This window comes from Apiotrichum porosum (assembly GCF_003942205.1).
Source record: "Apiotrichum porosum strain DSM 27194 chromosome Unknown scaffold_20, whole genome shotgun sequence".
Lineage (NCBI taxonomy): Eukaryota > Fungi > Basidiomycota > Tremellomycetes > Trichosporonales > Trichosporonaceae > Apiotrichum > Apiotrichum porosum.
The window spans coordinates 12,298-36,206 of record NW_021167127.1 but is presented as its reverse complement, the minus strand read 5'-3'; the positions used below and the strand labels follow the sequence as shown (position 1 = coordinate 36,206).

At 60.5% G+C, this 23,909-nt stretch overlaps 8 protein-coding genes and 1 non-coding gene across 9 annotated transcripts; 4 read left to right on the top strand and 5 right to left on the bottom strand.

The window, feature by feature from the left end:
* Positions 1-733: 733 nt before the first annotated feature.
* Positions 734-804, top strand: EHS24_005209. The gene has a single exon. It is a non-coding gene; the product is annotated as a tRNA-Gly (tRNA).
* A 619-nt stretch (positions 805-1,423) lies between these two features.
* EHS24_005208 (uncharacterized protein) lies at positions 1,424-2,593 on the top strand (the record flags this gene model as incomplete). The annotated part of the gene is made up of 5 exons (XM_028620742.1): positions 1,424-1,537; positions 1,583-1,913; positions 1,968-2,071; positions 2,289-2,409; positions 2,475-2,593. The coding sequence occupies 5 exons, from the start codon at positions 1,424-1,426 to the stop codon at positions 2,591-2,593; spliced, it is 789 nt and encodes a 262-aa protein (XP_028471958.1).
* An 897-nt stretch (positions 2,594-3,490) lies between these two features.
* On the bottom strand, positions 3,491-7,331 carry EHS24_005207 (uncharacterized protein; the record flags this gene model as incomplete). Its single annotated transcript, XM_028620741.1, has 5 exons — positions 3,491-3,522; positions 3,589-6,420; positions 6,460-6,750; positions 6,813-7,096; positions 7,150-7,331. The coding sequence occupies 5 exons, from the start codon at positions 7,329-7,331 to the stop codon at positions 3,491-3,493; spliced, it is 3,621 nt and encodes a 1,206-aa protein (XP_028471957.1).
* A 6,510-nt stretch (positions 7,332-13,841) lies between these two features.
* EHS24_005206 (uncharacterized protein) lies at positions 13,842-14,834 on the top strand (the record flags this gene model as incomplete). Its single annotated transcript, XM_028620740.1, has 3 exons — positions 13,842-13,877; positions 13,961-14,012; positions 14,188-14,834. The coding sequence occupies 3 exons, from the start codon at positions 13,842-13,844 to the stop codon at positions 14,832-14,834; spliced, it is 735 nt and encodes a 244-aa protein (XP_028471956.1).
* Positions 14,835-15,140: 306 nt separating this feature from the next.
* On the bottom strand, positions 15,141-16,391 carry EHS24_005205 (uncharacterized protein; the record flags this gene model as incomplete). The annotated part of the gene is made up of 1 exon (XM_028620739.1): positions 15,141-16,391. The coding sequence occupies one exon, from the start codon at positions 16,389-16,391 to the stop codon at positions 15,141-15,143; it is 1,251 nt and encodes a 416-aa protein (XP_028471955.1).
* A 620-nt stretch (positions 16,392-17,011) lies between these two features.
* Positions 17,012-17,320, bottom strand: EHS24_005204 (uncharacterized protein; the record flags this gene model as incomplete). Its single annotated transcript, XM_028620738.1, has 1 exon — positions 17,012-17,320. The coding sequence occupies one exon, from the start codon at positions 17,318-17,320 to the stop codon at positions 17,012-17,014; it is 309 nt and encodes a 102-aa protein (XP_028471954.1).
* Positions 17,321-17,557: 237 nt separating this feature from the next.
* On the bottom strand, positions 17,558-17,980 carry EHS24_005203 (uncharacterized protein; the record flags this gene model as incomplete). The annotated part of the gene is made up of 1 exon (XM_028620737.1): positions 17,558-17,980. One exon carries the CDS (start codon positions 17,978-17,980, stop codon positions 17,558-17,560), a length of 423 nt encoding a protein of 140 aa, XP_028471953.1.
* A 1,511-nt stretch (positions 17,981-19,491) lies between these two features.
* Positions 19,492-22,115, top strand: KEX1 (Cell death protease; the record flags this gene model as incomplete). The annotated part of the gene is made up of 11 exons (XM_028620736.1): positions 19,492-19,594; positions 19,736-19,762; positions 19,835-19,904; positions 19,967-20,062; positions 20,114-20,319; positions 20,374-20,441; positions 20,495-20,563; positions 20,620-20,668; positions 20,712-20,994; positions 21,041-21,155; positions 21,204-22,115. 11 exons carry the CDS (start codon positions 19,492-19,494, stop codon positions 22,113-22,115), a joined length of 1,998 nt encoding a protein of 665 aa, XP_028471952.1.
* A 1,020-nt stretch (positions 22,116-23,135) lies between these two features.
* On the bottom strand, positions 23,136-23,848 carry EHS24_005201 (uncharacterized protein; the record flags this gene model as incomplete). The annotated part of the gene is made up of 2 exons (XM_028620735.1): positions 23,136-23,600; positions 23,636-23,848. 2 exons carry the CDS (start codon positions 23,846-23,848, stop codon positions 23,136-23,138), a joined length of 678 nt encoding a protein of 225 aa, XP_028471951.1.
* Positions 23,849-23,909: the final 61 nt, after the last annotated feature.

Here is a 23,909-nt window from a genome sequence, read left to right as displayed (position 1 = left end):
TCTACGTCCGAAGACTAAGCAACAGCCTTCTAGTTGATATTGTTTTGGTCGATAATCATCACAGTAGGATAAAGAGAACTTTCTCCAGGCCACGACGCCAGCCCAGGTATCAGTAGTCACGAAGGACTCCCGAGACCAAAGACGACGCCGTGACTGGGAAGAGAGCTCTAGCGGGCAGAGCGAGGACGCGCACACAGTGTGCGAGTCGCGCACTCGTTCGGAGGAGAAGTCTTGGAGATATACTCACGTTGTGGGGTGCATGGCGCGCATGTGCAGCCATGGAGAGGAACTGTATGAATGAGAAAGAAAACGCGCCGACGTTTTTTTTTCAAGCAGAGGGACTCTGGTGCTCGCCCCAAGTCTCCCACGGTAGAAAACTTGGTATCTCCCCCAGGTCACACCCAGACCTTCCCCAGCGACGGTGCCTACAGGACAGAGACGTAAGCTGGATACCATTGCTGGGGTCATTGAGGATAGTTGACATGAGAACCATTGAGTAGTGCACACGCGTGGTGCCCACGACACGCACTTGGGACATCACCTGTCTTCCATCTGCTTACTTGGCGCCATTTACGCCTTGCCCCTTCGGTGTTTTGGCACAACAAGATACAACATACGCTCCTCTATCAGCTCATGCCTCTTATGGGCCTCCTCCTCGATCATGCGGGCCACCAAGGGCCTCAGAAGACAGGCCCCAGAACCGCCCGCTGAGCCAAATCTACTGAACATCAGGACACCGTTGGTGAAACGGTATCATGCGTCGTTGCCATCGACGCGGCAGGGGTTCGACTCCCTTACGGTGTAACTTTTGCTCTCCTGGACACCTGGAGACGTGCAGCAATGCCCCAAAGACAAGTTCCAAAGGTCGTTGATGAGATGGACGTGTGGCGGTAATGTAGACCGGCGATTTCCATCCGGCAATCAAAGATCGGCCTTCGGTATTTTACCACTAGCTTGCGATGGACGACACTTGACTTTCCTTTTGCGTCACTCGGTTGACGCTATTGTCACTCTGTCTCGGAGCTGCGACGCATGCATTAGAGAGAGGGCCGGTCGTATCTCGGATTCGTGTTTCCACTTTCCGTCACGCAGAGGTGCTTGGCAAGATGACCGCGGAGGTACCAACTGGCTCTTGCAACCACATTGCCTCGTGTGCAGATACGGCATCCGTGGTCGTTGGCTTCTTGTCCCTGGGAACTGCTGGATGACAATGACCTCGGCCTCCTCCCCCACTTGCAACGTCGTGTTCTGCGGCATCGCTTTCGGCTGTCACATGACGTTTAGCGGCATTCGGCTTCACCCGCCAACTGCCCACCGGTGCCCCTCGGCCCGTTAAGAGCCCGATGGTTCATCCACCTCCAGCTCAGCTCTCGCTCTCCCGCACAACACACTCTTACACTCTCCCCCCATCTCTCCTTACATCATGACTGGAAACGCCCCTCGTGTTGCCCTCGTTACTGGCGCTGGCTCTGGCTTTGGCCGTGGCATTGCCTACAAGTTCGCCAAGGACGGCGTCGCCGTCGTGGTTGCCGATATCGTGAGCGCTTACACCGCGGTTAACTCGGCCCACTGACACATCCAGGTCGACAAGGCGGGCCAGGAGACTGTGGATGCCATCACCTCCAAAGGCGGCAAGGCCATCTACGTGCACTGCGACGTGACCAAGCGGGAGGACTGGGACGCTGCGCTGGCGGCGACCGAGCAGGCGTTTGGCGGCATCAACTTTGTGATCAACAATGCTGGGTGGACGTACCAGTCCAAACCGGTGCTGCAGACCACGGACAAGGACTTTGACCTGTGCATCGACGTCAACCTCAAGTCCATCTTCCACTCGGTGCACGTCATGCTTCCGGCCTTCCGCCGCACGCGTGAAAAGGGTGGGCCAGCCGTCATGGTCAACGTGGCGTCGACGGGTGCGTGTAACTGTGTTGAGAACACAACGAGCAGTGTGCTGAAACTGCCAACAGCCGGTATTATGGGCAGGCCCGGGCTGTCGTGGTACTGTGCCTCCAAGGCGGCCGTCATTAGCGTCACCAAGAACCTCTCGATTGAGTTTGGCGCAGAGCAAATCGTGAGTGTTTCCAGTGATAAAACACTTGTCCCGTCTGGCTCCACTCCACACTGTCGCACTTGAAGCCTCTGATGTGCTTCTATGCGACCATAATGGAACCACTGCGTATACCTGATTCTGGTTCCTGTCGAGCGTCCGCAAAGGACAATCCCACAGCTCGACATTTGCTCACTCGCCCCTGTTTCCTTTCCCCACCAGCTAACACCCCCCCTCACAGCGGTTCAACGCCATCTGCCCCGTCATCGGCAACACGGGCCTCAAGTCCAAGTTTGTCGGCGAGCTTCCGGAAGAGGCCTTCCTCAAGACCATCCCACTCGGCCGCTGCTCCGAGCCCGAGGGTGAGTGTCGCGTACCACGGCCACAGTCACGGCCGTGTGGCGTAAGGCGTAAGGCGTAAAGTAAGCGCTGACGGCCACACCCCCGCCCGCAGACATTGCCAACTCGACGTGTTTCCTGTGTACCGACGAGGCGAGCTTCCTCACGGGCGTCGCGCTCCCAGTGGACGGCGGCCGTCTTGCGTGATGCCCCCTTTTTCTTTGGTCAGAAGTAGTAGAATGTCAATGGTTGCAAGGAACACGGGGTCAGACGTGTAGTGGCAAGATGGTATCTATTCCAAGTACTTTGTCAGTTCCCAGGCTTTCTACCACTGGCCACAGACGGCAGGTGATATCAGTCAGTCAACTGACGTTGTTCCCCTTCGTGCTCTAGCCTTGGTGCCAAGGACAAGGGGGCAAGGGCAGACAGAAGACCCCCCCCCCCCCCCCAACACACATGGCCGAGTGTCAACCGCCACTTGCAGATGTGTTTACGTATGTAATGTATGACGAGAACACCGTATGGCACCCGTTGGGGCCACCGGCCAAACCCTCAAGCCGTAGCACGCACCCATGTAATGGTATTTCGTCAACGAGCGGCGTGGCGGCGGCGCACCACGCGCACTCCAAGGATCCCAAGCTCGCTACGAGATCCTCACGAATGACCCTTGCACCAGGCCACAGGCCACAGGGCGGAGCGCGATGTGCAGAAGAACCAAAACAATGGGAACCAAACAGCCTCAGCCCAGCCCAGTCCGTCGAGCAAGCAGACACGAGCGAGCGAGCAAGTCCGTTAACTGGACGCAGGCGCCAGTTTTGCCAAAAAGTCTGTTTCGTCATCATAATAAAATAAAAAAGAGGTGTCTTTGACATCATCACAGACCCGGGCTCGTGCCCCGCACGAGCCGTCACTACACAAGATAAAATTTGGGAGATTGGGTTTTTACGTCTGATCGGCAATGGACAGAGATGGATGGAGATGGAGGAGGGGGATGGGGGGAGGGCCTAGCGTGAGATTGGTGGTGGTGGTGGGGTGAAACAACGTGGCGGGGTTGGGGTTGGGGGTATGGGTTGGGTGGGTTGGGTAGCCACAATGTTCGTTTGTTCAGTATTCTTCCTCCTCCTCTTCTTCGCCGACTGTGAAAACGGTTCCGTCAGCTCGGCGACAGTGCAAGCAAGACACGCGGGCGCGCTGCTACTTACCAAAGTGCAACGGCTCGCCGTGCTTGTACCGTGCCGGACTGGGCTCGCGGCCGGGCGTCAGGTCGAAGATGGGTGGGGGGTGCAGGTCGTCCTCGATGTTGTACGCGCTGTTGGTGCGTTCCGAGGCATACGTCCGCTCAATGTACGAGTCGCGCTCCATTCCGCCGTACGCATCACCGTCGGAGACCTCTGTAAAGTCGGTGGCGCGGCTGTCGCGAAAATCCTCCCCGTGCGGGGTGGTGGTGGCGGCGTCTCGGCTGTCCCTGCTGTCCCTGCTGTCCCGGTAATGGTCGACAATGGAGAAGATGGCATCGCGCTCGCCGAGGTTGCGCGGCTGCGGGGCGTGCACGATGCCGTCGTACGCGCTGGCGGTCGAGTCGCGCAGTGGCGGCTGCGGGGTGTGGACGTCGCGCGGCGACCCTGGGGGCGAGGGGGCAGCTCGCCTGCGCATCGAAATCGAGTCGGACGGCTGGACCGACTCGCCAGTGGTGGCTGCCGAGCCGGCCGTGTGCTGCGACGACCCGTCGTACACCGACGAGCTTGCTGCCTGCGACGAGTACGACTGCGAGTACGAGTTGCTGCTGTCGACGGCATTGTGCTCAAAGTCGGGCTCGGTGCCGGTGCCGTCGTCCAGCTCAGAGCGGTCGCCGGGGAAGTCGCGCTCCGAAGACGAGAGGAGGCCCAGTTGGACTGGAGGTTGCAGGCCCAGACCCGTGCCGGCCGCGGGACCCGACTTGTCCTCCAGGTTGTTGAGGGACCCAAAGCGCGTGTTGGTCGGGGTAACGTCGTCGCTCTCAGAGCGCGAGGCAGGAGGCGTGGGACCACGGTCGGTCATTTTGGGAGGAACGGGGAGGTTGTTCTTCTTCTGGGGAGGCGACGCTACGACCTCGAGGCCCTTCTGGTTGGCGTCCATCTTGCGCGCGCCGTTGGCGATGAGAATGTCCATCCACTTTTCCTCGCCGCCGTCCTGGGGGCTGCTGTTTCCTGAGCTCAGCCCACTCGCAGACTGGATCTCAAAATCCATCGACACCTCGCGCTGCTTCTTGGCCTTTTCACGCTGGTCGGTGCCGGACTTTACGCGCCGAATCGACTTTAAAAAACTCGGCTTGCCGTTCCCAAGCTTGCCGTGCTCGTCGGCGACGCGCTCAGACAAGGGGGGTCCTAGGGGGCTGGCAGTGGCCGACTTTGACATGGCCGTGGGCTGCTTGGGCGTGCGCGACGAAGAGCTGCCGAGCATGGAGGGACTGGAGGGGAGGCTCGCAGTGCCCGTCTTGGGCTTGTTCTGTGCGTCGCCCAGAGACTGCCAGAGCGACGACGAGACAGACTGGTCGGACCGAGGGAGGCTAATCTTCTTGGCGGTCGTGCGCGACAGCATCTTGTCAAAGTCGTCTCGTGGGGTAAAAGGCTGAGGCGGGAGGGCTTTGTTCTTCTTCTTGGTGCTGAAGAGCTTGTGCAGTGACTTTTTGCGCTTGGGATCGGCAATGGCCATCTGGTAGTCGAGCGGGACATACTCTTCAAAGAGGAAACACAGCTCCGAGGTGCGTGGGTCCACGGACGGGTGCGCGGCGTCCTGCTCGTCGGGACGGCCCGGGCGGGCCTTGTACTCGATAATGGCCCACGACGAGCGCTTGAAAGTGAGTTCTGCGCGGTCCATCCAGCCGGTGCCCATCATAAAGTCGGCCCAGCAGTCGATAAAGGCCTCCTCAATGTAGACGCGTCCGGACGCGTCGGCGCCCTCATAGGACGCTGCGGGTCCCGTACGAGGGGTCGTGTCGTGGTTGAAGGGCGTGGCCTCCTTCTGGGTCTTTTCCAGTCGGCGGCGAAGCTCGTCGCGCTCCTTGGGCCACTCGGTGATGGATGTCTGGACGGGCGCCGAAAACGTCAACGAGGCAGTGAGGAATGGCTCGGTACGGGTAAAGCCGCCGTCGGCAAACTGGCCCCAGTCCATGGTCTGGCGGCGCTCGGTGACGCTCTGCTTTGCGCTCTCGTTCAGGTCAAACTGGAGACGCTTGTTGATGTCGACATGCTCGCCTTCCTCTTTGCTGCGCGACGACGTGACGGTGCTTTGCCGCGGGGCAGAGTCAAAGCCACACTCCTCAAACGCGCTCCAGTGCTTGCCTGCCAGACTCGCGTACTTGCCGACCTCGCCTTCCTCCTCTGGCTTGCCCGAGCCGCTTTGCTTTGCTGGTGCCCCATAGACAATCTTTTCGTCCAGTCCGCGGGACGTGGGGAGCGGGAGCTGCTCCTTGACGGCCATCTTGCGGCGCCACGAAGAGGAAAACTTTGGTCGTGAAGCCTCGCCGCGACGCTGCTTTAATGTCACACGGTCCCACGCAGGCCAGCCAGGCATGTCGTCGACCCACGTCTCGGCGTTGACAATGAGGTCGCGCGAGTAGGCGCGGACGCTACGTGTTGCGACCTCGCACTTGACGACGCGGGCGGCGCGGCGCGGTCGGCCGCGGGACAGGTCAATGTCGGACGCGATCATGGACGGGTAGCCGTTCACCCATTCCTGGAGACGGAAGGGGAGGTCGGTCAGGCCGAGGTTGTCGCGGCCGCCCGACGAACGGATAAAGGCAAGGAACATGTGCTCGGTGGCGGACGCGGCGCGCACAAACGCCGTGTGCGCCTGGAGGCACGGGACAGAGGTGGGAACGTCAAAGATAAGGGGTGCAAAGAACGAGGCCAAGGCGTGTGGCGTGAGGCCCGAGTTGTGCGAGTGCGCTGCAAAGCGCGACATGAGGGCAAACAGCGGCTGGATAATGTAGTGGTAGACATCGGCAGGCAAAATCGACGCCAGGTTCGGGAACGCGTCCAGTGGATACTTTGAGGCTACGCTGTTAGCTGTGCCTTTGTTGTGTGTCTGCTCACCCCTTTCACGTCCTCTCCATTCTTCGTACATCTCCCAGTCCATACAACCATGGCAGATTTCGCGTGTCGGCTCCCGCACGCGCGTCATGCGGCTCAGCGCCCAGCGGAGGAGCCACGCGAGCTCCTGGTCGCTTGCAAACGTCACGTCCTGTGCAAACGTCGTCGCAGACGTCTTGGTCGGGGTGCGCGACGAGGTGCGCACAGTGCCGAGGAAGGTCTGGATGAGCATCTTCATGCGCGTCCCGTTCAGCTCGAGGCTCTGGTTGGAGAACAGAAGCGGCGTGTCGAGTGCTGCGAGGCCCGTGTCAGCTGCGCGCGTCCGGACTTTACACGGTGGCTTCCCCCCCACTTACATCGCTTGGCCAGCTCGGCACCCACGTCGCGAATGACGCGTGCGACCTCGTCCAGGCCCAGCACGACGTTCCGGCCCGCGCCACCGAGGAAACCATACTGCCGGAGCTCGTCGATGCCAACGGTGGACATGTTGTCGTTTGACATGAACGACTGTGCGCTAAGAGGGACGGTGGTGGAGAGGAACGCAAACGTCTGCGGGGCGAGGGACACGGCCGATGCGCTCGCTGCTGGGCCCACTGTGTCTGGTGAGCCTGGCAGCGAGCCACGCTTTTGTTGCGAGATTCTGTTGCAGCGTGTCAATAGGAACAGTTGGACGCACGCGCGACACAAGCTCACGTAGGGACGGTGCCAAACTCGCCGACATGAGACGGCGCGGGAGCGGAGCCGGAGCCGTTCCCGTTCCATGTCTTTGCGAGGCCGACGATACGACGGTCCGAGCCGTGTGGGTTAGTGACGAGGACCGCGGGGGCGCGGTCCTTCTTTGGTGGTTGGTGTGAGCGGGAGAAGAGCGAGGGCATGGCGCGCGCTTGGGGGTGGTCACCAGGAGGGTGTCGAGGATGACGGACGTGGCCTATGCTTGCTCGCTAGGAGATGAGGAAGGAGAGTGTGGGTGTGAAGAGAGTTCGTTGGGTGTCGTGTCCGAGAAGCAGCAAGGCGGCGTAAAGGTGATGTGGATGTGTGTGTGAGGGTGAGGAAGGAGGGGAAGGGGGTAGGGGAGGGGAGGGGAGGGGAACACGCCCGACACGCGCGCCAGCCGTTGATGCAGTGCTGATGTGGGTGGCAAGCTGGGTGATGGCGTGTGGGGCGGTGGTGTAGCTGGGTCGTCGGCCAGCGATGTGCGTGTGATGTAAGGGAAACGTGTAGAGAATGAAGAGCAGGCGATGACAAGTGAAAGGTGGGAAGTTGGGGGGAGAGAGAGACAGACAGACAGCGAGGACAGAGCTCAGCGACGTGCGTGTGTTGAGTGACCCCGTGTTACCCGTGGCAAGAGAGGCCAACAGAGGTACAGAGCGAAGAACGAGGGGTGTGGGAGAGCGCTCGGACCCAAGGGAGAGAGGGATGGAACGGGCCTCTGTTGAGGATCGAGCGCGCGCGCGCGGGGCGGCGGCGGCGGGACGGCGGCTGGGCTGGCTGGCTGGCTGGCGTGTGTGGGGGCACGCGCGTATAGGGGGGAGAGAGATAATGGGATGTATGACTGGCAGGCAGTCAGGTCGTTGTGGATGATGCCTGGCCTCGACGCAATGAGCGATGGTGGCAGCAAGAGGCAGCAGGGTGTGGGTCGTGTCGTGTGCGTGCGTGCAAGGAGAGGGAAGGAAACGAATTGTGTGTGTGTGGACGATGACCACGACGACGACGAGAACGATGGGGGGGGGGGAATGTGGATGGCAGAGAGACAGAGAGAGAGAGCGTCCCCGTGCGTTGCACGCGTGCGCGCGCGCGTGCACTGTGGGATGGGTTTTGCATCTCGGTGGGTGGCCCGCCCGCCCCGCCGCCACAGCCTGGCCCACACACCTCTCTGCGTCCCGCTGCCGTGGCCCTCCCGCGGGAGACGCTGCCTCGTATATTGCATGCACATTGTCCTTTTTGGCACTCTGTGCCCCTGTATGCATGCATGCGTGCACCACCACCACCACCACAGAGACGTACAGAGACAGGCCCGTTGCAGCCCAAGACGGTGTCCAAAAAAACCACACACAGAGTGGTCGATTTAAACCTGAAACGCCATTTCTTTATCCTGGCCGTCCTGGGCAGATGTCTTTCTTTCTCTCTTTCCTGGCCGCCACACGCTCTCTCGTCGGGCTGAAACCCGCGGGTGCAGTGGACTATATATCTGCCAGCTGCCAGCTCGTCGCTTGCACTTGCACTAGACGGCTCTCAACCGGCTCTCTACACCTGACACACCTGTTGGCCCACTGCGCCAAGCATTATAAGTGGACACGAAAACGACACCCACACCACTGGCCACTGGCCACTGGGGGGGGCCAGCGCGCGCCAATTCGCAACCCCCTGCTGTGTCCGGGCCGGCGTCCGCGCCTGACCACCCCCTGGCATTCCCCTCTTGATCGAGACACGCGTCTTCCCTCTTTCCTCTATTCCTCTTTTCGTATCTCTCTCTCTCTCGCATCCCATATCGCCCATCGCCCATCCCACAATCCTCCTCCCCGCTCGTGTACATGCAAAATCATCTTTTCTTCTTGTTCACATTCCATGTCCTCCAGCATTCATATACAATTCAGCACAAGGCCTTGTCCGCTTGCCGGCCCCCAGCGGGGTCCCAGCAACATTCCTGCACTAGACCAGACCCGACCCCACCCAGCAGGTCCCACCCGCGGTCCGGGTTGACGGGCGCCACAGCCACCCGTGTCTTGCACCGAGCCAACGCGCCAGCTGCACGCTGCACGCTCTTTCCGGGCGGTTCTCTGCTGGCTGCTGGACGTCGGGCGAGCAAAACCCTTTTGCCTGCCCCCCCGTGGCGTCCAGCGACCCTCGTGCCCAAGATCCTGGGTCCTGGGTTTCCTGCATCCTGGTCCCCCCCATTACTGCCTTGGCATTCATGCTCCATGCTCGGAGAGGTCCAGTTCTGGCCCAATGGGCTCACTCCCCTCCCCCCTTCCCCCCTTGGAATCTCGCTTCTGGCCAGTTTGGTGGATGCACGGGCTGTCGTGCAGATCGCAATAGCTCACATCGCGAATGGGAGAATGGACTGGCACAGGGGAAGAGGAAACGGCAAGGCGAGGCGAGGCAAAACGAACAACGGCGGTGCTGCGTTTTTTACGTTTTGGTCAAAGATCAGAGCTGTCAGGACAAGACGGCCCGGCCCCCCACACCCACTTGCCGGGTAGAGCAATAGGGCTCTTTTTTTGCGCGTTCCAGACATCCATCTCGCAGTCGCAGTCAAGCTGCAGCCAGGAGCAAAAGATAGCTCGACCAGAGGTCTAGCCGTAGAAACCTGACCCGGCTGACGACTCTGTATGGGTCGATTTTGAACGTAAACAAACTGAATCGCCACAAACGGCATAACGGAGCATGCAGGCCTAGGTCGTACAGGACGGCAGCATGTCATGCCCATGCATACACGCACACGTTCGGATACAGCACCATCAGCGCAACCCCCCCCCCCCCCCCCCCCCCCCCCCGCCCCAAACGCCAACAGCAACCGGGACAGGTCATCTGACCATCTGACCGCACCAAACCAGCACAATGCCAGCACAAAACAAAACCGCGGCGGAACGCGTCGTCGTCGTCGTCGGTCGACGCGACGCGACTTGTCGCGTCCCACGGGCCACGGGACAGTCGCGCAAACGCGGACGGCCAACCCAAAACCAAAACCCTCTTCCATGCGTCCATGCACCCATGCATCCGTCCCGCGTCCGGGCCTGCAGCCAGCAGCCTGCAGCCTGCTTCCTGGTACGGCACGGGTACGGTTACAGTGCACGGACCCACGGTGTGCGGAGTGGGGTGCCGGGCAGGCAGGTCCGGCGGGTGTGGCCGGTGTGGCAGAGGGAGGTGGGTAGGAGGTTGGGGGTCGGGCGTGAACCCGCCGGCTGTGGCCGACGCCATTGCCGTTGTGTCAACCAAGGTCAAGGCTGAGAGGCAGGCTGAGGACGAGCGCGCTCACGCGACGACGCGAGGCGACGGCGCGACGGGCTCGCGACGCGTTTTGCGACATTGGGGTACGTTGGTGGGTGCGTGCAGAGCGACATGTTGGGGCTGGCTGTACGGGCGTGGCAATGGGCACATCAAGCTGGTGAGCCCAATGTGGCAAAGAGTACTCTGAGTGGAGGCTAGTGATACTGCCTGCGTTCCCCGTCTACCTAGTTCTGCTCGATGTGTGCGGTCATGCCTCGGCGAGGTCTACGGCTGCCTGGATCTTGACCATGACGCACTTGACGCGCATATACCCCGTGTCTCATTGCGACGCGGGTGCCGTTTGCCACCTGTGGGATGACGGCAGACGCGGTAGGTTCCACTACGACGGGCGGATGGTGCTACATACAGTACCTCTGTCATTCCGTGCAGCTGAGAGGTAGCAGACGCAGTCGCCGTACCCCGCCGCCACCTCTGGATGCGGAACGACCGTTGATGCACAAGAGGGCACCACGGGCCAAGGTGTGGTTGCTGATGCTGGATATCACTGACACCACCCGCCCGCTGGCCTCTGGCCGCTGGCGCGAGACCCAAGTCTTGGAAACGCACTGTGTCGCGAGGTAAAGCATTTTATGAATTATGCGCCTCGAGTCGTATACGTTTGCTCTAGCAGTGCTGGTTTATTGTTTTGACATTGCCCCGCGGCGCCGCGGCACTCTCGTACTCTCCACAGCCGGCTCACGCCCAGTCAGACATCAGAGATCACAGTCACAGATCAGAGAACCCCCCTCCGGGGGACCGACACGGAAATCCACACGCACCCACACCCAGCTACTGCAGCCAGGTATAGGCTATACAGCAGACAGCAGACATCTCTACGGCCGCGACGCAGCTCACACAGTCCACGGGCGCGGGTCCCCGGTTTACGGGCCACGGGTGCACCGCGCTGTCCGCGGTGTGTGTGTTCTCCAGGCATGGTCACACTGTAGACGGAGACGCCGACATGGACTTTTTGACTCGACGACATCGGCCTCGGCTGCCCGTGGCCATACAGAGAGGAACAATGGCGGCCTGTTCGACGACAATGGCCGTGATCGGAGAACCGGGGCAAGGCGAAGGATGCCGAAGTGTTGAGCGGGGAGTGGACGCGCCCCGGACGGCTTCGTGCGTGCTCGGGATATCTGGATATCACTCAGTAAAGCAAAGCTGCCCGCTGTGCGATGGAAACATTGACGGCAGGGGACTTTGCGCGTACGCGCACGCGGACGATGGGGCTCGCTTCGTTGTCGGCCACGGGCGGTCGGGCGACACGGCTGACATGACTCATGACTTGGTCTGCGGCCGGGGGGGGGGGGGGGGAGGGGGGGGGGGAGACAGGACAGCGGTAGAGAACAAAACAACAACAACAAAACAACTGTAAAAGGCCAACTGCTTCATTGTTGTCGTGGATGGGTTATGATGACGATCGTGCTGGGCGTGCGCGGATTTCGGCGTGTCCCGCCAATCCCGCTTGGGTGAACGGATATACAGACATCCATCCTTGCGGCCGTTTGGCGACGTACGCGACCGCCCGCGGCTGGAAAGCACGCAATGTCCGAGAAGAGCGCTCTGCTGCATGCTCTGGATGCTCTGGATGCTCTGGCTGTGGCCGGCGGCGGGCAGTGTCGGCGCTCACCGACGGGGGTTCTGGGCTGCGGGCCTGCTGGCCTGCTGGACGACGAGCGACACGCTTTGCAGACGGCTTGGCCGCCGGCGGCACCGCGGAGGAGAGGGGGGACCCCGACGGGCGCCGTCCACCGAAGGGGGGGCGCCGGGCATGCCGGACTTGCTGGTGTTCTGTTGTCGATGATTCACAAGCGGCGGCCAGACAATCGGCACACAGAGACACATCTCTCAGACACACATAGAGTGCCCGCCAAGGCGAGTGTAAAAGACGGACAATGACATGAAGGCCATGACGTGGGCTCGGCACCGAGACCACAAAGGAAGCAACAACAATGTCACAGGTCACGGTCACGCTGGGTGCCTGTATGAGAAACAAAGACACCCATGGACAGTGTAGTACAGTGAGTGACAGCTGTGCATTGCCATGCAAGACTGCTACCCCATTCACCATGGGAGTCTGCCACCCCAATTCACCATGCCTGTGACCACCGAGATGGTTTCAACTGACCATGGGGCCATGACCAAGCTGCGACCGCGTCATACTGACGACACAGAAGATGCAGGTGGCGAATTCAAACTGTGAATTTGATCACGAGACTGTTGCAGGGGCTCGTGGGCGGGGTGGATGACGAAACAGCGAGTGGTGGTTGGCTGGCGATTGCGTGCACGCTGCCAGACCACCACTGCAGCTAGCGAGGAGATTGCGAGGTTCACTGCTCGCCCATGCGATGCTTTTGCTATCAGTTGGGGGGGTCGGTGTGCTCCTCCGGGAACGGGAACGACGGAACAGACCGAGAGCCTGGAGAAATCCGACGGGGTGGGCAGAGAAAGATGATTATGCTGACCGATGACGGCGTCGTGCGGGGGACGCCTGAGTCAGCCAGCCATTACTGGGGGGGTGGGGGGACAAAAATTGTTACGTAATAAAATCTCTTTTGCATATTCCCTCGGCCTTCGGGCTGCGCAGCCCAGGCAGCCTGGATGGGATCGAGGGAACGATGAGTAAAGGGGGGGAGCTTTGTTGGGAGAGGAGAGGAAGACGACGACGACGACGACGAACGAACGACGAAAACAGAAACAGCACAAGTGAGACGAATAACGATAAACGGGCACACCCACCCGCGCACGCAAGACGCAAAAGTCGGTGCCCCCCCCCCCCCGTTTCCTTCTTTGCCTTCCTCGCCTTCCCTCCACACACACCACTCTCACAAAGCACACGCCAGCGTACATCCACACACACTGCACAGTGCTTGCAAAGCGTCTACCCGTCAACCACCCAGCAAGCTACCCGCCCACCCACTGGCCACTGTCCCGAGCGACACACCAAGCCACCCGCCCGACGCCCTTTGCCATCTCGTCGTCGGAATAAGTAAAACCGGACCTGCACGGCCAGCGCACCCTCTCTCCCAGATCCCACAGCCAACCGCCCCGCCCGCTTTTTTGCCTCCACCCAACCGAGAGCTCACCCTCACCCGTTGGATCATTGTTGGTCATATCAACAGCAAAGCACCTCACCCCACCTCTTGGCATCGCCCTCACTCCCCTTGCAAAGCCAGTCGCTACATACAGCCGTGGACACCACACCACACTAGCTTGCTCGTGTTAACCGACTCAAGCACAGGCCACCCCCCCAACCACACACACGCACCACCCTCTTACCAATACAACAGCGCAAACCCCCCCGGTGACGTCCTGCGTTCTCCGACCAGAGTCGCCGCCGTCATTACCCTCCGCGCGTCCTCTCCACACCTCCCCCCTTGACCGCTGCCGCCACCATGGCCGACATTACAAAGCTGACAATCGATGTCACTGTGAGTAGCGTCAATGTCGTGGCCGCTTGGGACAAACCATCGGTGGCAACTGGCGAGGACGGCTTGCTGACAATGCAACCCAGTCCGACTACCTGTGCCCATTCTGCCTGCTTGGCATGAAGCAGCTCGAGATTGGTGAGTGCTGCTTCCTGTTGCTTCCTATATGACTTGCTGCTGGAGGCGGGGCCCACCGCGCCGCCGCCGCCGCCGCGGCTTGCTCTCGGTGCCGGGGTCTCGGACCCGGGACACGCTGGCCGTTTCATTAAGACTACAGGGGAGGAGCTCTCTTCATGCTGACGCTCCACTCCAGCCGTGGCAAAGTACCACCAGCAGTACCCCGGTGTCGAGTTCAACATCCGGCTGCACCCGTTCCAGCTGAACGGTCTCTTGACCGAGACGCCCGTGTCGCGTCGTGAATGGGGCGAGAAGAAGTTTGGCGCCGAGCGTTGGGCGGCCGTCTCTGCCAGCCTGCGCGACAAGTTCCGCGGCGTCGGCATCGAGCCCGCCACCGACAGCTACATGTCGTCGTCGCACCTCGCCCACCGCCTGACCGAGTACGCGCACGAGGTCAAGCCTGCGTCGCAGCTTGGCGTGGCCATGGACCTGTTTGCGCTGTACCACATCAACGGCACGCACCTGTCCGACAAGGCCGCGCTGGCCACGCTCGCCACCAAGCACGGCCTGTTCAAGAACCCCGACGAGGCCCGCGTGTGGCTCGACGGCCCCGGATCCGACCTCACCGTCAAAAAGGCCTACCAGCGCGCCCAGCGTAACGGCATCACGGGCGTCCCCTTCTTCGTCTTCCAGGACAAGTACGCCGCCAGCGGCGCCATGGGCGTCGACGAGTTTGTCAACATCATCACCGAGATTACAAAGCGCGAAAAGTCCTCGTCCCCACAGCCAATGGCCGTCACTGGCGACCAGTGTATCATCCAGAACCCCCAGTTGCCTGTCTAAGTAGTCCCCCGCCCCCCCTCCTTCCCCCTCCTTTTTCCTTGTCTCTAGTTTTCACGGACTCGTTTCGTGTGTTGTCTGGGCGAAACATGTGGGATCTTTTTAGTGTCTTTCTCTGTCGTAGTCGGGAGTGTAGCATCGGCCGAGTATGTTGTGGTCATCCGATGCATCTATGCGTACAACAGTGGGGCCGGTGGGGCAGGGCAGTGGAGAACGTGACGCGTGCAGGCAGTTCTTGTGCTGACAAACGCCAAAAGCCAGCCCGCAGTCGCTCGTCTAGTGGATAAAAGGCAATCTCCTCCCTCCCCCTCACACACGACGGTACAGCCTCATCCAGTACCGCGCGTTCTCGAGCTTACACGGCCAGCCAGCACCCACGCCCTCGGGGAGGCGGTACCACTTGGAGTCCTCCTTGCGTATCCGTTCCCAGCCGGGCACGGCCGACTTGCCGCCGGGGGCAGCGAGCAGCGCGTCGAGGACCATGTACACGGGCCACGTGCGGCCGTCTTTACCCAGCGAGAACTGGGCAATGTCGCTCGCGCTGTCGGCGACGAGGAGGAGGGCGCCGGGCGCAGTGGCGGCAGTGAGCGAGCGCAGGAGCGCGAGCGTGCGCGCGCGGTTCTGCGACAGCAGCTCGGTGAGCGTGAAGAAGATGGTCGTCAGGTCGGGCGAGTGGCGGAGGAACGGGAGCGGCGTGGGGGAAGTCTCGTCGTCGTCCTTGGGAGCAGGGGCCGGGGCCAGCACGTCGCACTCGATAAACTCAAACTCGGCATCGTACGCCCACCGGTCCTTGGCCGCATGGTCGATACGCGTCAGGACGTCGGACCAGTCGCCAATGTCGGCGCCGACCCAGTGCAGGCGCGGCGACTTGAGCGCCTTGCCGGCCGTGGCGAGCGCGGCGAACGCGAGCAGCTCGGAACCGGCACCGCCGCCGATGGACAGGACGTGCGTGGTGCGAGCCGAGGCCGAGGCCGCGCAGGCCTCAACCTCAACCTCACCCTCGTCCTCACCCTCGTCCTCACCCTCACCCTCACCCTCACCCTCGCTCTCGTCTCCGTCCTCCTCCCCCTCGCCGGCAAACAGCGCCCTCACATCCTTCAAGCTCGTCAACAGCTCGCGGAACGCCAGCGCGCGGCTCGGCGCCCACCGGCCCGCATACGCGTCCAGGAGCTTGGCGTCCGTGAACAGTTCGAGCCACTTGCGCTCAAACAGCAGGCCCTTGACGGTCTGCACGTCGGCGTTGAACGTCTCGGACGTGAGCGAGTTGTTCAGCGCCGTGCGGATGGCGAGCAGAACGTCCGGGTCCGTGGGCAACGCAAATGCCGACGCGGGCGGAACGGGGATGGTCTCGGCCTCGCCGGCGGCGTCGGCCTCGTTCTCGTCGTCGTCGTCCGAGCCCGACTCGTCGTCCTCGGGAATGGACGAGGCAGCAGCGGCGGCAGCAGTGTTGATGGTGCCGTCGGCGTTGCGGGCGGGCGGGTGGTGCAGCTTGCGCACGCGGCCGCCGTTCTTGGACTTGCGGGTGCGGGTGGGACCGCCAGAGCGCGAGCGGTGCGTCATGGTGTTGCTGGACGGGTGGTGGTGGTGGTGGTGGTGCTTGGTGGTCGTCTTTTGGCCGTCACAAATAATTGAGGAAGCCAGCCCGGATCGCTGGTGGAGGTAGAGGTCGATATCACGGCTATATGACGTGTGTATTATACGCTGTTGTTTAATCTAGTTTACGTAACTGTATTTGCTGTTTGCTTCCGCCCTGTCCCTCATGCCAACTGCTGCATGAGAGAGGTCTGTGGATCTGTGGCAGCGGTGGTGGCCGTAGTGGGCGGGTGAGGCCACGGCGATCGTCCCAGTCAGTCGTCTTGTCACTGGCATGTCCGACAATCCACCTCCACAATGACACTGATATGTTAAAAAAGAATTAGAATTAGTCTACAAGGGCGAAGGAGTGAGAGGGTAGAAGTCGGTTAGTTGCAAGTGGACTGGGAGGTTGAGGTTTTCTGGCTCGCACTCTTTGCGATGTGCACGAGAGTCGCTTGTTTGCCCCCTTCTGCGTTTGAGGTGTTCACGATGCCGCTCAACTGTGCCTCATGGACGAATCCCTTTTGTTCCAAGGCAGCATATCGTGACGCCGTCGTTGATGGTTTGTTTTGTCGTTTGATGCTGACGTTGGCTTCGAGCGGATATCATTTCGACCCGCCGTGCCCGGAATGGCCAAATTGGCATGGTGGGCCGTGTCCGAAAATGAGGGTACGGTAGAGAAGACCGACCGTCACATTGGTATCGGTCGAGCGTAGGCTGGGATAAAGTGGTAGAGTTGCCAGCCACGCACGGCCTATCCTCGACGAGTTCTCCAATAGGGCAGTCTTCTCCCGCAAGTTGAGTTGGTCAAAGATGTGGTCGAATCGTTCTTTGGAACGTGTCTTGACACCTGTCCCGCTGGCAGCGAATGTCCTCTCCAGGGATAACGTTTGGGAATATTGGGGAGAGAGCATGTTCGGCAACACTGGTCGCGGAAGCAGCGGCGGGAGGAGCCCAGTCGACAAATGAGAGCAGACCAACACCGCCCATGCGAAGCGATAGAGAGATGAGAATATCATCTATCTCGCCTTGATATTCGGCGGGGGGGGGGGGGGGGGGGGGAGGGGGTCTGCCTGCCTCGCGCAAGGTGTACACATCCGGTCGGAGGACCTCGTCGAACTCGCGCCATTTGTGTTGGAGGTCATCAGACCTTACAACACGCATGAGGTGGCGCGGAATCTGCTGTACACTGATGCGCAGGGCAACGAGCGCGAGCTGGCGTGGGAGCCGAAGAAGTTGGTTGACAAGTTGCTGCTCGCGGGCAATGGAGGTGTCGAGGAGTTGCTCAGGGGGGCGGCCTTGGGGCCGATGAAAGATCCTAGCAAGGTGATGCCCTCCGGATGGACTGAGTCGAGCGACTTGATAACAGACTTGACAGCGTTAAATGAGAGACCAGCTGGGTTGTCGGCCAATGCCGCCAACGGCCGGTCAAGAACACGCTCATCGGACCAAGAACGACGACGCCGTCCTGGAAAACCAGAACCTTGTGGTCCTCTCCCAAAGCGGACTGGAGCCTGGAGCTTGGTGATGGTAGATCTGGAGGAAATCTTGAGCGTCACCTTGCTGCCGTCCATCATGACAAGGGGACACGATGGGGTCCCGTTCGTCGTTGGGCAGTCGCGCGGTGGGACCTTCCTTGACAACAGGAGCGAGGCCAAACGTCGGCAAAGCAATTATGTAACTTGTACGGGGGCCCAACGTTGGAATTTCGGCGACGTCGCTGAGTCTGGTTGGCTTGACGTACTTTCCGGAGTGCTTGTAAACAATCACATAAAGGCAGAGGCAGACGGAGGCTAACGAGGAAGGTATTGCCGATCGACGGGTTGGGCTCAACTGGTTGGCCCATGAACAGCAGTGATGTTTGGATGTGCACAATGGAGAGGCATATATTGCCATCACTGGCGCTTGAAGGTGACGTAAGTCGGACGTCTCCATGTCGAGTGAATACAGCGGGCATGGTAATGAATATAAAACTGACACCGGGAATGTTGGGGTGGAGTGTTGATGGTCCATGCGTCCTGTGTGTGTGTGTACGTGTGTTGTGTGTGGCATGGTCCTGTACGCCAATCTTGGACCAGGCGAGGTACCCAGATATACGGGCATGCCCCATGCTGAACTGATTCAACCGCGCAACAGTCCAAAAAGACATCCACAGCATCGCAGACGAATGTAGCGAGTGGCTCACGGGCCCAACTACACAGTGCCACCTGTCCGTCCGCGGCCACGCACGCCACACGCGACGCACGTATTTTACCGAAAACCCCGACGTTCGCACCTCGCTCGCACCGTTTTTCGTCTGCTCGAGGTATATAACACGGGCAGGCAGCGGGGGTTGGTCTGCATCAAAAAAAGCATGGGCTTGTCTCTGCCATATTTTGAGAGCGCTACTCCTACGCTCTTGAAACGCCACGACGAGACTCACTAGACGAACGGATTAATGCCTCAGCACCATATAGGAAACCCGCGATTCTGAAGCCATCAGATCACGCGGGTGCTGGTGTGCTGATACACTCTTTTGTATTCCCCGATGGATTTTTTCTCTTTATAAAACCCACTTTGCAAACCCCCCTCTGTTCTATTGTGTGTAGCTCACTATATCACTATGGACGTCTGACCCGGCGCTTCCCCTCCTGTTGGTGTGATGACATATGGCATCGCCCGTTTCCATGCACGGCGCTGTGCGACTGGCCCCACGGAGAGCGATGCTTGGCATCTGTCTTTTCGGGGCAAAGGACAGAACGAGCGACGGGCGGGACCAGATATGAATACACGCCCGGTTTTGGTGCCTGGCCCCGTCCTCTCTCCAGAGTGTGCGTTTGTGTGAATGCTCTCGGTCGCCTCCACGCGGTCCAGGCCCTTCCTCGTGTTGCAACAACACCCATCTCTCTGGTGTCCTCTCCATCCTCCACCCCTTCTCCCTCTCATCGTCTCTCCTCGCCACACATCACACCGTCCCCCATCTCCTCTGGCCAGTGGCCTACCCAACCCCCTCATTAAACAGCGCGCTACAGCGCCCGCGCCAGCGTCGTCTCCAAGCCCCACACAAGGACACGGACACGAACACGACACCTTGCTCGACGCACACATGAATCCCCAGCTCGACGCGCGCGCACGCGTCCAGCGCTCCCCACTCCCCTATGTCCTCTCCGACGTCGACGTGCGCGCAGAGTCGTCGCGAGCCCAGCAGCGTGCGTATTTTTCGTCTCCCCCCCCCCCCAACGCCGCCGCATTCCAGGCCTGCCAACTCGGTTGAACTGCGCCCCGTTCCCGCTGCGCAGTCGTGCAGACACAAACCCACCCACTCACAGATGGCTAACGCAATCCTACAGGCAGGGCAGGCTTGATGCCACGAGCTCGTGAGTGCGCCATTGGACAGCGAGCAGCAAACGATGCATGGTGGTCGGTCCATCGAGCTGACACGAGAACAGCCAACCCCTCCGCAGCCGAGTTCTTCGTCCCCGGACTTCCGGGTGTGCCGGACCTCGCCAGCCATCCAACGTGAGTAGCTGCGATGCCCCTGCGGGTTGTGGCACACAAAACACTGACCCCCTTGCTCGCAGTCACCCCGTCAACCTGTATGCTGGCGAGCTGGCATCCTATCCTGGCGAGGGCAAGGGCGGTGGCGAAGGCGCGGTGGGAAAGGACGCGCAGATCTTGTGAGTTGTGGCTGCGGCGACGACGACGAGAGCACCCGGCTGACTACTGAGCTTTATGATGGCTCGTGCCCGGCGGTCGGCAGGTAAACAGCGTGTCATCTTTTGGTTCAACGGTGGCCCAGGCTGTTCGTCATTTGACGGCTCGCTCATGGAGGTCGGCCCCTTCCGCACTGTCCCCGCCAAGGAGACCGAGAGTGGACAGGCCGAGATCCGTCTCGTCGAGGGCGGCTGGGAGGAGTTTGCGACCATTGTGTTTAGTGAGTTGTTGTGCCGTCCTCTTGTCTCTGGGTGTTGCTAAACCGTCTCCCTAGTTGACCAGCCGCCCGGCACTGGATTGTCCTACGTCCCGACCGAGGGATACGTGCACGAGTTGGACGAGGTGCGTAACAACCGGGTCCCGGAATAGACCGTGTACTAACCTCCGCGTTCCAGGCGTCTCAACACCTCATCCACTTTATGACCAACTTTTACAAGGTCTTCCCCGAGCTCGACGGCGTGGATGTGAGTTTGGACTGGGATACGCCAGTGTACGCGATTGCCTACTGACGTCTCACAAGACCTACCTTGCTGGAGAGTCGTATGCTGGCCAGTACATTCCTTACTTTGGTAAGCTTGGGTTCCTACAGACACTGGAAGCTGACAGTCTCAGCGACCAACTTGCTCAAGACGGACCAGCTGCCCAAGCTCCAGTTCAAGGGTATCGCCATTGGTAACGGCTGGATCGACCCGCTGCGCCAGTACCCCGCCTATGCCGAGTTTGCGTACAACAAGGGCCTCATTAAGAAGGGCACCGACGCGGCCAAAGAGCTCGAGGCGGTCTTGGAAGCATGCAACGTCGAGATTGCAAAGTACACCGACCCCTTGAACACGCCCATCAACATCAACGTCTGTGAAGGTGTCATGAGCAGGGTGACGGATCCATTTACCGAGACGTGAGTCGGACAAACCCCCCTTGTGCAGTGATGCTGACCGGTGCAGACTAAACGGCAAGAAGCAGTGCATGAACATTTACGACATTCGCTTGATGGACGACTTCCCCGCATGTGGCATGGGATGGCCGCCAGACCTTCCGGACGTCTACGACTTCCTTGGCGTGAGCATTCCTGCCTCCGAATTAGTGCCCAAGCTGACAACCGTTTAGCGCAAGGACGTGGTGCATGCGCTGCACGCCGACGTCCATGTCCCCGCTTGGGTCGAGTGCGACGGCCGTGTCGGCTCGTCGTTGAGCAACCGCAAATCGCCCGCTGCCGTTCACCTCATCCCTGGCATTGTCGAGGCTGGTGTCAAGGTTCTCATGTTCGCGGGCGCCGAGGACCTCATCTGCAACCACGTCGGTATCGAGAACATGCTCGACGTCATGGAGTGGAACGGCGAGACTGGATTCGGCAACGCGACTGCCCAGAACTGGTACGTCAACGGCACCCAGGTCGGCACGTGGACCACCGGACGCAACATGTCCTATGCGCTTGTCTACGACTCGAGCCACATGGTCGGCTTTGACGTCCCGCACGTCACCAACGACATGATCATGCGGTTCATGGACGTTGACATTTCGCTCATGCCCGGTCTCACGGGTGCCACCACGTCCAAGATTGGCGACGACGAGCGCCCCGCCGTCCATTTCGGCGAACCCCCAGACGACGGCGGCATGCCCCTCCTCAAGGGCGGCACTGGCGACTGGGAAAGCTGGTACAACGCCATCTCGGCCGTCCTCATCCTCCTCACGCTCATCGGCATCGTCGGCCTGTACCTGTACTTCCGCCGCCGCCGCCTCGCGATGGGTGGTGGCCGCCTCGCGCTCGGCTCGTCCCGCCGCTCGCCGCGCGGACTCGGCCACGGCCACTCGCGCTCGGTTGACGACGACAGGGAGGAACGAGTGCCCCTGGCCGGCGCGGACGAGTATGAGCTCGACGACACGCTCAACGGCCATTCTGGCAGCGGCAGCCTCGACTCGAACGGCAAGGGAAAGGGCAAAGCTAGGGATTCGATGGAGGACATGGAGCGCGGCGAGACCGTGTTCGCCCTCGGCGAGGAGGACGACCATGAAAAGTGAAGTAGAGCACGGGAGAGGACGAGCGGCAGGCGAGAGAGGGGAGAGGAAAAAAAGGACTAGAACGAGGATAGGGATACAGACCATTTGTGTAGGAGCCCCCCCGATGGGTGGGTTCGATAGAGAGACTGTTCAGAATGCCATTTGTGCGATAGAACCACGGGCATGACGAGAGGAAGACGACCCCCGCGCCCCGTCGTGCGTGGTCGCACACTCGCCCGTCGACGAGCCCCAGTCTGTGATGCGTCATCAATCCTGGATCCTGGAGTTGTGGCATTGGGGTTTCCAGGATTTCCTAATCATGCAGGTTTCAGGCACGGTTAGCATCATCGTCCACCGTTATCGTTTCATCACAGGATCACAGAAAGCACAGCTATGTGCAGAGAACAATGCAGAAAGTAAAAAAAAAAGGCAGAATCTTGGTCCCATGTTGTAACCATCGATGTGTTGAGATTACGTAACCACTTGCGCCACTGCAGTGTGGCACCGAGCTGACCGGAGAACAAGGGTACTGCACCAATGCTGCTCTTTCTGCTTCTTCATTGTCCTCATGCTTCTCTGTAGTGCTCGGGCCTCCCTTCTGTGTGCATATAAGCAGCTCTGTAGACGTCTATGCATCCCCATCCTCTTCTGAAAGACAAACTGCCAGCTTAAGATGGCCCGGCATCTGCGTTTTATAAGGGCTGTTTTCATCCGACCCAGTATCGCTTTAGGCTGTGTCCGGACGATTGGTTAAGAGCTCTTTTCATATATTATTCAATCAGCAGTTTATCGAGATGAAAGGGAGGTGGGTCCTGGATTACCGCCACTGAAACTTTTTGCAATCGGCCAGAGGTTCGAATCTCCAGCTTTGTATTGCTTTTCGTGGTTGTACACGTTGTTTAATGGCTTTGGAATTGGGAACAGCTGTAATTCCGGCCATTAACATTACACGAGTTGATTGTCTTCTGCATCCGTCACACCATATACGTATGTGCCGGTTCTTTGCCCAGTCTTTACCGTCTGTGCCGACTGGTGCTCACCTCACGCCGCGAGCGACTTTGCGGCCTCGTCAATCAGGGCCGCGACGGCGTCGGGCTGGGACGCGAGCGACGCGTGGCTGGCCGCGAGCTCAATGGTCTTGCGCGGGTTCATGCGTTTGGCCATGCGGCGTTCGTTGTCGGGATGGATCATGCGGTCGTCGGCCGACACCTGGTACCACGTCGGCTTGTGCCGCCACGCCGGGTCCGAGACGGTGTTGCCAAACGTGCTCGCGAGCGGCGCCTTTTGCGTGACGCCCATGACGGTCGCGTCGCGCGCGTCGAGGTCCTGGCAAAAGCTCGTGTGGTACTTGTCGGGAACGACCCAGAGGAACCCGTCCGAGTCGGGCGCGAGGTTGGCGGCCGCGGCGGGCGGGTTCTCCTGCGTGATACCGCCTGGCGACTCGCCGGCGTCGGGCGCGAATGCGGCAATGTACACGATGCCCTTGACGGCGGCGTGGTTGCCGGCCTCGGTGACGACGGCGCCGCCGTAGCGTGGCCCACGAGGAGGACTGGGCGGCCGCCCTTGCTGGCCTGGTCGATTGCCTTTGTGATGCGGCCCGCGTCGTCGGACAGCGAGGTCAGCGGCACGTCGATGGCGTGCAGGTCGTCGAGCGTGTAGCCCTTGGCGGTGAGCGCGGTGATGACGTTTCCCCAATGCGCGGCTCCGCCCCAGAAGCCGTGGACGAGGATGATGACGGGTTTAGTGGATGCCATGGTGGTCGTGGAGTGTGCTGTATGGGGAGGAATGGGGATCGCAGTGGCAGGTAAGTGATCA